Source organism: Microcebus murinus, chromosome 12, assembly GCF_040939455.1.
Source record: "Microcebus murinus isolate Inina chromosome 12, M.murinus_Inina_mat1.0, whole genome shotgun sequence".
NCBI classification, from domain to species: Eukaryota; Metazoa; Chordata; class Mammalia; order Primates; family Cheirogaleidae; genus Microcebus; species Microcebus murinus.
The window spans coordinates 34,017,920-34,032,000 of NC_134115.1; the positions used below are offsets into that span (position 1 = coordinate 34,017,920).

Here is a 14,081-nt window from a genome sequence, read left to right on the forward strand (position 1 = left end):
GCACAGACACTGGAGCCCAATTATCTAGGTTCAAATCCATGCCCTGGCCAAGTTTGTCACAGTGCCAGTTATAGTAAGTGCAATACACATGTTAGTCATTAATATTGTTTTCTGTCATGTGGGGATAGGACACCATTGACAAATCCAAACAATAGGAGAATCTGTAGAAATAGAATGTGATACAGAAAGTATGTGCAACAGAGAAGTGAAAGCAGCTTGAAATTTGCTTCCAGGAATTCAAAACAATAGAATTTATTAATTTTTACCCTCAGATATTTATAATGCACGCATACATAGGAAATGTGAAAGTTATTTCGAGTACCTCCATGATTTTGTGTTACATGTTATAAATTGTATTTTAAAGGATCTCAACAAAACTCATCTTGCATTTTAATATTTTAAAATAAAATCCATTATATCAAAATTTTGAGCAATTAAAAAATTGTAAAAACCATGATTCAAGCCAATAATTTTGTGCTTAGAGATCTGGTGGGTAAACATGATTTCATTTTTCTATGAAGAATTTGCTCTGTTCTCTTCTGGCTTTTTCAAGGCTTTCAAAAGTGATCATTCCTTTTGGCAGCTGCAACTTACTCTTTTCTGTTTCTAGTATGTCCTCAGCTTCACCTTAAATAAAGTATAGAAATACACAAGGTGACAAAGGCATCATCAATATTTTGCGATTCTTGCTTTCCGATTGCTATATTCCTATGACAAGCTGTAACACTGTATGAGCTATGTCCCCAAATCTCACAGTTAAACTTTTCACCCATTTTCCTCAGGAGAAGTAATACACTTCCCAAAAGAAACACAGGAATTAATTCTGAAAACTCATAGACAAATAAGATGCTAGATATTTTTATTTTTTGACAAAAGACGGTATTTTGAAATATAAAAGAGAAAGAACAGTAAGACAAGTATTTTTTTTCCTTCAACCAGAATCAGGATAATTAGTATTAATTGTGTTTGGAGGGTCTTGGGATGGAGAAATCACATATAATCTTTTCTATTGCCCTTTAATATATAAGTGGCAAGAGAAAAAATAAACTTTACTTAAAAATTCTTTTTTCAGAAAAGCTATCTTTGACCTGACGTCACTTATAAATACCTGAAATAATATTGTTCTTTAGTCTGTATACATACATAACACACATATACACATTTTTATAAATAATCCCTCTCTCAAACAACAGCTACACACTGCAGTAATTTCTTGGGCCCACTGACATTTGCCAGTTTTTATTGTTGAAGACTAACTAAAAAATCTTTTTAAATTGTATTAAAATATACATTATTTACATTTCATAAACCTGCTTTTGCAATGAAGGGCAATACTTTCTGTAAGTACTCCTCTTTTAACACACTATTCATTGTACTCCAAATCCAACAAAGCAGACCACAATTTTCAAGTTATACGAGCATTTATTTCATCATCTGCAAACATCTTCCTTTGCCTTATTCTTAAATGGCAAGTAAAAATAATTATAAAATTATATACAATTAGGTTGGCAATTAATGACAGACTAGATGTTTTCCTTGTGAGAGTGGTTTCCAGATGGTAAGTTCTCAGTACGAGTTTACAGAATGGCTGATGATACATTCAGTCAAATAGGGATTATATATTTGGGGTTATCACTATTAATAGGCAAAACCCAATAACCTAAACTTTCTAATGTGGTCAGTTTTCTGATGGATTCTAGGTTTGGGGAGTTTTGTTTGTTTGTGTTTACAGGAAATCCCCACAGAAATAACTTCTGTGGCAATAACGCCATATTCTAGGGCAACAAATACCAGGATTCTATGAGAGCAGTGGTATGCTAGTGAATATTTAACAACCAGCTCTCTGGAAAAAAATGTATATAAGATTATTATGCATATAAGTTTATTATAAATTTTAATTAAATATATATCATAATAAAATGTACAATGCTCTTAATCACAAATTCCATATAGCAAATTGATTCTCACAGAAAGCTTTCATTGATTTTTGCAGAACTCTTGAAACCAGAGTCAATCCATGTTACAGTTGATGAGAAAGTATAATTCCAACATGGATAGTGGTTGGTGTTTTCATTTACATTCACAAGTAGGACAAAATGAAATAATGATGACATATGTTGGAACTTTACTCATTTGAAAATGATGTGAACAACTTCTTTGCTGAATCATATAATAGCTCTTAAATATTGGAAGAATATTTCCTCAATTTGTTATGCTATTCACAATATAATGGCTATAGACAAAACATATTTTTAAGCTTAATTTGCATTATTGTACCTTCTTCATCAATTTTTTAAGTCAAGATCATAGGTTGGCAAACTTTCTTAAAGGGCCAGACAATAAATATTATAGCTTGTGTACTCACATGTTTCTGTTTCAATGACTCAGCTCTGTCATGGTAATGGGAAAGCAGCCACAGACAATACATAAATGTATTGGCATGGATATATTTAAATAAAAATTTGTTTTCTAAAACAGGTGGCCTGTCTATAGGTCATTGTTTGCCAACCCCTGGTCTAGACAATCAACAAAACAAGAAGTCAAGCCCTGATTTGGCAGTCGTAGATTTCCAGTGTATATATACTTCGATCATGACCACCTTCAGGCCACCAATGGGGTGTCACTGAAGTCAGAGTGTAGCTGTATTTTCTTGTGTCTGTATATTATATCTGCATTTCTATTATACAGACAAAACTGATAAATGATCTAAGAGTAAGAATAATAGCAAATAATTAGAAACAGATGAGTTCTGAGTATTTATTATCTTTGGTTTTAACAGAATTTAATATTATTTACTTACTATAACTTATTTAATTACAAGTTTATATAATTTTAAGTTTTAATAAATTAAATGACTGTGTTTAACAACCAGTTTACATAATCTCTGAAAATGTAACAATTGGTTCTTGTGAGCTGGTATGACTGGTCCTAGCATACCACTGTGAGAGGGCAGAAATGTTGGTCATTGGAGATTCAGTGAGAGGGCCTGGTCCTAAGGAGGAGATCCTTGAACCAGAAAACAAATCAGGAAATAGAAACTCTGGTTTATCAAAGCCTTACCTTTCATTCTTTGTAGAAGGGTTCCATACCCCAAGTCATACTGGTAGGCGAGAACAAAGCTTAATGGAACAATAGGGAACAGGAAGCCTGGCTTTTTACTTTTTATCGCTCTGTTTCAAGGGGGGGAAAAAAAAACCCAACATCAAGAAATAACCTGTAAACACATATCTCTATATTTTCAGAAAAAAAAAGTTTACCTGCTTTTTTTGAAGAATCTCCTTGATTTCAGAAGTTCTATAATTCATTTGATTCTTCTATGGAAATAAGATTCCCTTACCTAATATCCCTCACCAGATTCTGCAGTTTTCAAGGGCAAAGTCTATGACTTGCTCAACTTTATTTGACTTTGAAGTTCAGAGCCCTTGTGTTTAAAATGAGTAAGGACTAGTGTCTACCACTTAGGGATTGTGGAGATAAACTTGTAGAGGCCTCTGTCTTGGTGTCAAGTCAGTCCTCTAACTTATGAAGTAGAGAAAAAGGCAGAAGAAATCTAAGAAAGTAAAGGCAGAATTCACTTCTACTACCCTGGTTCTGCAGAGTTATTACCCCCAAGGACTAAAGCAACAAGAGGCTACTTTTCCAAATATATTATTTAGACCAAAGTCCTACCTTGGCCAACTTAATAATATTATGGCAATAGAAAAGATAAACAGAAGTAAATTATTTAAGAAAAGTTTAAAGTAAACAGCAAACATACCCAGCTGTTAAAGAGATGGCTGTAATGCCAAAAAATGTTCCAAAATATTTCATGAATTCCCGAGACCAAGCAATCTGCATGGCCATTTGTCTTTCCCTCATTTCATTCTGCATCGTTAGCTGCCTTTCCAGCTGAGGACAAAAAAAAAAGACAAAGTATGGTTACTCATCTTTTGAATTTGAACAAAGAGTTAACAATCTGTTCTTTCAGTGGCTTTTTATTCTTCAATTCTTGAATTCATCTTTTTTGTTAAAAAAAAAATCTTTATAGATTTTGACTAAAGTCCCCTTCGACAGCTATTGCTAAGTGTCACCTCGGCAGTGAAATCTCCCTAGAATACATACAGAATAGATACCAATATTTTATTTCTACATCCTGAGGTCTTGACTACATGTGGTCTGGAGCTGTAGCCAAGCCCCAAAGATATGCCCAGCTTTTTCTATTACATGTGAAGAAAGATCTATGAGTCTTTACATGCAGATGTATCATATCAGCCTTTATTACTACCACTTGCATGGAAATCTGCCTTTCAAATCTATCCCATTCCAAATTGAAATTTATGTGGAGTATCAGGTCCATATCACACCATGATATGCATAGGAGAAGGGGGTTATTTCAAGACATCAATAAATATTTTTATTTGTCACATTTTTCTTTTTGCTTCAAGTCCTTCACCATTTTGGTAAGTGCCTTTCACTGCTTTGGAACTGAAGGCAGAACACAGCCCAGAATGCAAGAGGAGACTGAATTTCTGAATGGATTTGTAGAAAGTACACAGGAGAAGCAATAGTCTGAAGCGCCAAGCCATTATTTGAAGAGAGTCAGATTCTTAATAGAGAAAAGAAGGCTTTTTTTAAATTCTAAAATCTTAGCACTACATATCATTAGCAAAGCTAGATGCAAACCTTAAGGTGGAGGAAAATGTAATAATGTGACTGAGTTTTTGCTCCATGTCCTCTTTCTACTGGGGGAGCCAGCCTGGAACATGGTCAAATACCCACAGAGCAAGTCGCCTAGCACTGCCCGGGCTGATCAAACAAAAACAACAGCAGACAAGCCTCCTCCAGCCAGATGAGGTCTTCCCTAATGCCAATGCCACTTGAGATCACCTGGACCCAACCTAGATTATTCCAGGGAGAAAATGAACAGAGAAAGGGAGGGAGAAAGCTGAATTGAACCATTTACTCCCAAAGAAATGAGTTTTAAATTAGAAGAAATAATTAAGTAACTTTGACCTGTCAAAATCAAATTTGCTACCACCAGTAGAAATTGAGGTTCATTTTGAATTCAGTTAGAGAGTAAAAACTAAATTGTGTTCTGCATACATGATTATTTAATGTGTGAAATTTATCCTTTTCATCCTTGCTACATTAATTATTCACAAATTTATATGATAATTAATAATATCTCCCCCAAGGTGATGTAAATGCAGCAATTAATCACTTGTGTTTTAATCAAAAGTCAGCTGGATCCAAACAAGAAAGAGAGCAGCCCAGGATCAGTGGTTCTAAACCTTTGCTGCACACTGTGAGCATCTGGGGACCTTCTCAAAGTCCCAGTACCCAGACCCACATCCCAAACTGATTAAACCAGGTGGGACCAATTAAATCAGGAGCTGGAATTAGGATCAGGCATCAGTATTTTTTAGTTTCCCAGGTAGTTCCAGTGTGCCGCTGCGACTTAGAACCACTGCCTGAGATGAAAGAACTCACAATCTAGCTTTCTTCGGACCAAAGATTAAGCTGAGGCATTAGTCTGAAAGGGATCCCCTGCGAACTCTCAAAATATCGTGAGCAGAGGGGATTTAAGGGTGGTGGAACTAATCTGTCTGGTATTGTTGTGGTGGATATATGACAATTGGCATTTGTCAAACCCACAGCATTTTACAGCACAGAGTGAATCTTAATCTATACAAACTTCATAAATCAGCCAAGAGGAGAGGGGATGCACAAGATGGAATGGGGACTGTGACAAAATAATCTGATTGTGTTACAAATGTATGACACCTCACTGAGTGGGAGGGGAAAGGAGCTAACCTAACTAACTTTGGAAAGTAGTATTTTGACTGAAAACTGCAAAGGTAAAGACAGAAAGAACCATACATAAATACTGTACTCTAGTTGATAAAGATACTTCTCACAAGGTATGGATTAACAATTCTGAACTTCCTTTATATGTCCACTGGAGATGAACAAACAAGTAAATTGGTGCCAGATGGTGAGATCAGGGTTCTTACCATTAGAGAGGGAAATTAGAAAGAAGCAAGGGGAAAAGACTAGAATGAACCCTGTCATACTGGAAGAGAGCCAGCGATATCAGTATGAACTCATGTTTAGCTTAATAGAGATACAGATGGACAAAGATAAAATATAGACATGCACATATGTACATACCTCTATGCGTGCATGCATGGGTTAGTGTAAGTACACATATTTCCTAGCTCTTTCCACTGAGAGGGTGTAGAGACAATGACAACCTCTTGCAAAGAAGCACAGTCAACACCCAGACCGTGGTTTCTACTCTCCAATAAAAGAAAACAGGGCTCCTTGGACTGACCTAGCACTGGGGCAATAAATATACCAGATGGGCCTAGAGCATCTTGTAGTGCCAGAAAGTCAACAAATGCTAAAAAAAAAAAAATGGAGTATGTCAAAGGGACACAGGAGCCAACACAAAAGAGCTCCCAATGGCTAAAGGTGGAAAAATTTGATCAGCAAAATAAATAATATAGTATTGGATTATAACCGAAGTTCAAAATGAATATCCATGAGTCCACATTAAGATAAATCGAGACGAGACAAATATCCTATACAGAAATGTCCAAATCATTTATGTAGATGCTCCTCCTCTCCCTTCAAAGAGGTGGAGGTTAACTCCCTCCCCTTAATCTTGGACTTTGCTTGTTCGCTTGCTTCCACTCAGTAGAGTATGGAAGGGCAGGGGAGAGGAGGTAAGCTAAAGAGACAAGAAGACTAAATGTAATGTGTCCTCCTGGGTGGGATTCTGGGACAGAAATAGAACATTAGAGACAAACTAATGAAAGCTAAACATAAAATTTATTTAATTGTAATGGACCAAAGTTAGTTTCTTAGTTGTGACAAATGTACCATAGTAATAACATATAAGATATTAACAGTAGAGTACCCTAAGTATAGGGTATTTGGGAACTCTATGCCTTTTCTGTAAATCTAAAACTACTTGCAAATTTAAACTTATTTTAAACACTAGTTATGAAAAGATCTTATATTCTGGATCTCTGCTCTCCTACTGATAACAATAAAGGCAATTATAAATATGTATAAATACATCACAGATAAGTTGTGAACATCAGCAAGATTGTATATCCACAATAAACTCTGAACCTAGAGTTAAAAAAAATCCATGCAGACCCTTTCCATGAGCAAAAAATCCTGATGAAGAATATCATTGATTTATAATGTTAATTATGAATGAAAATTGCATTGATTACCCCATATTTCATAAGATTATGTTTAAAGTCACAGGTCTACAAATCCATATACATTTTTAAAATCAAGTTAACAAATTTGACCACCAAACTTTTCAATAGCCATAAAAGGATAATTCTACTAATGCAATTATTAAGTTACTGATAATTGGTGTCCTTTAATTACATATACATTTGTTTTCAACCTTCTTTCCCAAATACTGACACTAATAACAAATAAAAGCAAAATAGAACATTCATAGTAAGTTCTCTCAACAATTTTTAAACCAAATCCTAAATACAAAATTCTTTATCCTTTTTAAAAATAATTTTAGGCATTTTTATAATAATAATTTCCTTATCTTTGTTTCTTTTGATACTGCCTTAGAGAATAATTTGAAATTAAAATGTTCTTGATTAAAACTTCATACTCTGAGGAACTTTCAGGCTTATCTGATGCTGGTTTAACAATTAGAGAACCACAGTTCACTTTAAAGAGAGCATAATAAAAGGGAACTAGCTTACTAGAAGCAATTGTACATAGCTGGAGTAATCACATTCTAACCACTTTCATGAAACTGTTACAGCTACTTTTTCCTGTGTATTTTCATTTCTCAATTTCTTTGTTTAAAAAATATTAAACCACAAAAAATAAAAATATTAAGCCACAAAATAACTGACCTCAGTTATTTGTCAATCTCTTGAGTTTCCAAAGGGACAATTATGTAAAGTTCACTGACCATTTAATATAATTTGCCCCTTAATACAATACTAAAATGAATAAATTTCATTTGGACACATAAAACATTTGCATAGAACAAAGTCAGTGACACTGTCCTATGAATTATCCTTATTGTAGTTTTAATCTCATTTTAATAGGAGCCTTCCCTAGTTTTGTGAAACAATTAGGCTAACCCTGAGAAAAATATCAGTTTTAGTTTCAAATGGTCTTTTGAGTTATGCATAATATAGTCACATGTGATAAAAAAAGTTTTGTTTTTATTTGCTTAATTGAACAATGCCAAAAATTACTCTACATGTCCTGCCACAAAAGAGGTTTTATCAGAAAAGAGAATGTTTTATATGTATCTATGCTTTTGTTAAATTAATAGAGACATTATTAATACCTTCTAAACCAAAAGCAAAATTCAATGGCTCAGGTAAAAACAAAATGTAAACTAACAGCAGCTGTAATGAAAGTTGTGGCAAGTGGCATTTAACTTTAACTTGTTCTACAGATATTTTAAATATTCAATATCTATTAAGTAGTTTTAGAAGACTCTGGATGAGGAAATGAGTAGTAAATTGAAGCTTTTTCTTTTAAAAGGCCATTTTTTAATCAATGACTTATAAAAATAATCAAATATGAACAAAATTGCAGTATTATTCAGAGGTGCAAAAGCTTTGATGACAGCATCTTGTTACATATCTTCCAATAAAGATTACAACATAATTTTATCCATTCTTACTCTCAGATGTAAACATCTTATTATAAACAATAAGTTTGCCATAAGCAAAAATGAGATTTTCAGTTTGGCAAAAACCCTGTATATTAAGTTATAGGTTTCAAAATATTTAGACTTTTCCCAAAAAGATCAAAAGTTGCTAACAAATTGAGCAGCCTGGGAAAGAAACAACAAAAGATCATGAGCTTCTCAACTATTATCTAAAATTTCTTAAAGCCAAGGCTCCTAACAGTCTCTGATACATTATTAACACTGTTAACTGAAGTTGAAGACAATTCCAAAACTTAAGTAAAAACAATAAGAGTACTTTTTTATTTATCCTGGATTTCCTCATTTTAAACTGTACAGATTTCTTAATTTGCTAGTTAATGTTTCTCTATGTCAATCTCAACAGTGTACAAAGTTAAGACTTCTATTCTGTAATACACCTAAGAATCTTGCAACCAAGATATGCTTCACAAAACTAAAATCAGAAAATTCTTAAGAAATTGCAGGATGTTTGTTTTTACTTTAATATGGCCCCTGATACACTAATAAAAATAATAATGTGGCTTACCATGTGCTAACTACTATGCTAATTACATTGACTTTCCTGCCAAATCCTATGAGGTTAGTCTATGAGTTGCAGACAATGGAATCCACTCTAACAGTAGTTTAAACAGAACAAGATTTATTGCAGAATATTCGGCAGTTTAAGAATTTCTCGGGGAGCCATGGAAGCAAGCTTGTTTTCTACACTATCAAGAGCAACATAGCCATGAGAAATGCTCAGCCAGGATATGGCACTCTCCTAGAGGAACCCAGAGCTACTGCCTCCTACCATAGATGCTCAGGACCAAATACTGAAACTCCACCTCCACCACTCTCAAAATACCAGTCATCTCCACTGCAGTGTTTACAGGAAGATCTACTGTCTTCCTGAAGCTTTATGCTGCCTACTCCCACTTCCCAAGTCTCCTTCAGGGATGCCTGCTTGGCAGAACCAGGTCAGATGTGAAATCCAGCTGCAAGGGAGTCTAGCAAATTTGTCTTTGGCTTTCTAGCCCCTGTATAGGCAGGCATGCTATATGGGAGTTGGAGTAGAGTGGAAGTTGAGCAATCTAATCAGTATTACCTGCCAAGAAAGGTATCATCTCAGTGATTTTTCCCTGTGGTAACAGTTATTAAATAGGATCTAATAACTGGGATTCAGATCTGGGATTCAAATCCAGGCCTGCCTGCTCCAAAGGCCAACCTTTCAGTCTACATTGAGTAAACTTGCAATAATCAAGTCGATATGGAAAATACTGGTAGAGTAGACAGGGTTTGTGATTGCCATCTCAAAATTTTTAGCTTTATATATAATTAATGCAAAAATTCTAGAAAGGCACCCCGAATTAGCTCTAAATTGACCTGGTGTATAGGCTGACCTGCATTATTCTGTTTAAATCTTTTTGAATAAGCCTGTATACTCACTGCCTCCAATTTCTCACTAGCATTTCATGCCCCCATCCCTTGTAGTGTGATTTCTGTGACCACTACTCTCTGAAACTAAGCCTCCCAAAACCCTTGTGACCTCCTCTTCCTTGCAATATCTAAGTCCTCAGAGAACCTACTGGGAACAACCACCATATCCAAATAATGATCATGTTCTTCAGACTCCACTTTTTCAACATTTCTTAAGGGGTGGCCTTCCCTACCCTCCTGCTCAAGTGTGAGTTTGGGGCCCTCGAGAGACCAGGCCCAGCTTTTGGCTCTATGAGAAAATTGGTGTCTATGCTCAAGGCAAGACAAGAGCAAAGAAGCTAGAGAAGTTCTTCTAAAAGGTCCAGTCTTACTCTACTCCCATAACTAGAACAGAAAGAGAAAAGGCAATTCCTAAGAATAGCTGAGCACTGGAACTTTTTCCAGAGAGGGTTCCTCTTCAAATCCTGTATTTGCTCACTGTCCCCCAGAATTTCCTTCTCAAACATCTTCCCCTTTAGGTTTTCTCAGTTCCTGGAAATATAATCACACACCAGCCTCCAACTACCATCTCTTGCTGATGACTTCTAAATCTAAGTCTACATCTCAAAACTCTTTTTAATGATAGACTCATATTTCCAACAGCCTTATTGAGTATCTCCACTGGGAAATGGATAGCAACCACCACCAAAACATATCTGCATGTCTCTTGAACCTAGTCTCCTACCTTTGGCTCCTGCTCCAGTACAGATCATCATTACCCATCAATAGGACCACTGCAATTATTGTTAATTATCTTCTCTATTCTTGGCTTCTTCTTCCTCTAATCCACTTTTTATACTACTCCAGATTCCTCTCAAAATTGATCCTGCTTAAAATCATTGGTTCTTTAACTCCTAGACAGGACATGGCCTTTAAAAATCCTATCCCAATTTACCTCTCTAGCTTCATGTAGTGCCAATCTTCCCCTGCCCCCCAGCCTCCAATCCTCACCAAGACTACATGCTCACATTTCCACACCTTTTTGCTTATGAATGAGCTCAGATTTTGGAGTCACATCAACTTGGGTTAAATTCTAGTTCTGTCATGTGATTGCGGGCAAAGCCCTCAAACTTTTTGTGCTTAGGACTCATGGAGCAGGTTTCTCCCTCCAATACTAAATAATTTTAGGCATGTCTTTAAGTTAGAAATTTCCAATATAAACCTAATTTTAATATAAAAGTGGACTGTGGAAAGAATTCATTCTTTACTTATCCATTTCTGGAAAATAATACTTCTAACATTCATGTTCCCATATGATCTCAAATATAATATATCATTTTATGATATATTGATCTCAAATATATATGATCTCAAATATATCATTTTATGATTATAACAAAATAACCATTAATTCCTGAAATGGAAACAAATGATTATTTTTCCATGCTGTCATGCTCTGATTTGTATGGATCTAAGAGTTCTAAGATGGCATTCTCCTTAGTTACCAGACCAGCTCCTAGGGGTACACTTTTCTTTCTCTGTATATATAAAATGTCATGTGCTTTGAGTGGGTAATTAAACGACTTTGGAAAGACTTTTAGTTTCCTCTGGTACCATCTGGGTAATAAGTCATCAGAGAGAACTTGGGGAGGTGGGCAGAGAAGGGAAACTGATCTAGGAAGACCCTGATTGCTTAGCCCTAGACATGCCATCATCTCTGCTTTGCAGATGATTCACTCTCTGGAAGCTCTCAGAAGGAGCTGGAAATTTCATAGGTGACCCAATACGAGCCCAGGAAAGAAACAGAAAGAGATAGGAGTTGTTGGCTCACACTCCATGATAAGATGGCATCCTCCCTAGTGACCAGAGGCCATATAAAGACAAAGTAGAGAAAAGGGTTTTTGTTTGTTTGTTTGTTTTTGCACTATTAGGTTTCTTTAACCTAAATATCAAAGCAGGGGTTGCTAAGAAAAATGATGATCCCTAACCAGAAAAGTATTTGAATTGATGTTGGCCACAAAAGACTTTAAAAACTTGACTCAAATGGTTAAATGTTTGTGTGTACTTAAAGCATCATTAACTTTATCAAAAATCATCGATTTGAGGCAACTTTGTATGATGCAATATGGTTCTGATTTATGCTAAATCAAAATAAGATTACTCATCTTTGAAGCAATTGTAATTTACAGCATTTGGTTTCTCGGGGTGGAATAGAAAAAAGCCAACATTTCCAAAAACATTGCCTGAGAGATAAAAGCTAAGATAAGAGAAAGAAGTCACAAACTGCTGCAATACTAATCTCATCTAGATTATCAAAATATTTCTCCCAAGGGTAGCACACTTTGGTTTCATATCATAAAATTCTACGAAACTCGTTTGTCACATGTAACGGGCCATAACATATTAGCCATTTCTTAGAGTCTTTGTGCAGAAGCGGTGATAAACTGGTGTAGATCCAGCTCTGTTTTTTCCACATCACCCTGTGATGAGTGGCACACATTTTCGGAGATCGTCCTCCAGAGAAAAAGGCAGGGTTTGTGGCCTTGAAGCAGAAGTCAGGCTAGCCCTTTGCTGTGGATGAACCAAGAAACAAAGCAGCCAGCCCCAGAGACGTCCTGATATTGTCAATCATACTCATGCTTTATCTAGCTCAGCTGTTCTTAAACTTTTAGCAAGTTTGCTGACACCCTGAAGCTGGTGACATAAGTTCTCTGTAGAATCTGGGGAAAGGGTGTTTGTTGGAAGCCCCACAGGTAATTTGGACGTACCTCCCCTCCCTCATGGCTGCCATGCAGGAGGGGCAGGGGCGTGTCCCTCTCAGCTGGACAATCTGAGGCTGTTCTCCTTAGCTGCCAGGGTGCACAGAGGCGAGGAGTTGGCCTGCCCAGGCAGCATGAGTCTCCCCTCTTACAGCACTGACATTTGTACTATGAAACCTAGAGGGGAAAGTGTGAGGTGGCAAATCTCTTAGAACAACAACGCTGGGGAATTCATGTTTAATCAAAACAAGACTTACTCACACTGAACACTTTGAGACAAATCTCTTGATTTTTCTGTGCCTTTGGGTTTTTTCCACTTAAATGTTAGACATTGTAATAACAGTTACATCATCTGGTCTCCTCAGTACTCCAGAGAGGTACTCTTGGGATAAATTAAGTGACACTTGTCCAATTGTTATAGATGCTCACAGTAAATATACTATCGTAGTTCTGATTAATTGCTGAAGGTTAATATACTCATATAAATGAATTGCCATTGACAGTCAATCCCCAGAGGGATATATTTCCTATTTTCACAGCTTATCCTAAATTTCATCTCAAAGCTCCTACTCACACTTCCTAATCACTATATATTAGTGTGCAATTATAATATTGTTACTCATAAGGCAAATTGTTTATTGTTAAGTCATATTCTTATAATAGAATGTCTCAGCTTTTGTATATGTTTTATGAATACATATTTGAAGCAGAAAGAAACAATTGTTTAAATTCTGTAGTCAGACTCCCTGGTTTGAATCTGGGTTCCACCTACATATTAGCTGTGTGACTTAAGGAAGCTACTTAACCTCTTTGGGCTTCAGTTATCTCATTGGTAAAGTGGAAATAATAATTTGATCTCCTTACTAGGTTATCATGAAATGAAATAAGAGAATACACAAAATGCTCAGACTAGTGACTGACATTTAATAAGCACTTCGTAAAAATGAGCTGTTATTTAATATTATTGGCATGTCCTTTAGTAAAACAACTTCTGGATTTTAAAAACTATTTGTAGGCCGGGCGCGGTGGCTCACGCCTGTAATCCTAGCACTCTGGGAGGCCGAGGCGGGCGGATTGCTCAAGGTCGGGAGTTCGAAACCAGCCTGAGCGAGACCCCGTCTCTACTAAAAATAGAAAGAAATTAATTGACCAACTAAAAGTATATATACAAAAAATTAGCCGGGCATGGTGGTACATGCCTGTAGTCCCAGCTACTCGGGAGGCTGAGG

At 36.0% G+C, this 14,081-nt stretch overlaps 1 protein-coding gene across 2 annotated transcripts in view; it reads right to left on the bottom strand.

The window, feature by feature from the left end:
* Positions 1 to 236: 236 nt before the first annotated feature.
* PLGRKT (plasminogen receptor with a C-terminal lysine) overlaps positions 237 to 14,081 on the bottom strand; it is a 32,021-nt gene continuing 18,176 nt past the window's right edge. For both annotated transcript variants that reach the window (XM_012737909.2, XM_012737914.3), the window contains exons 4-6: positions 3,758 to 3,888; positions 3,061 to 3,170; positions 237 to 627 (exon numbers count right to left, since the gene is read on the bottom strand). In XM_012737909.2, the coding sequence (XP_012593363.1) occupies positions 506 to 627; positions 3,061 to 3,170; positions 3,758 to 3,888 (363 nt within the window). In that variant the 3' untranslated portion in view covers positions 237 to 505. The remainder of the gene's footprint in view (positions 628 to 3,060; positions 3,171 to 3,757; positions 3,889 to 14,081) is intronic.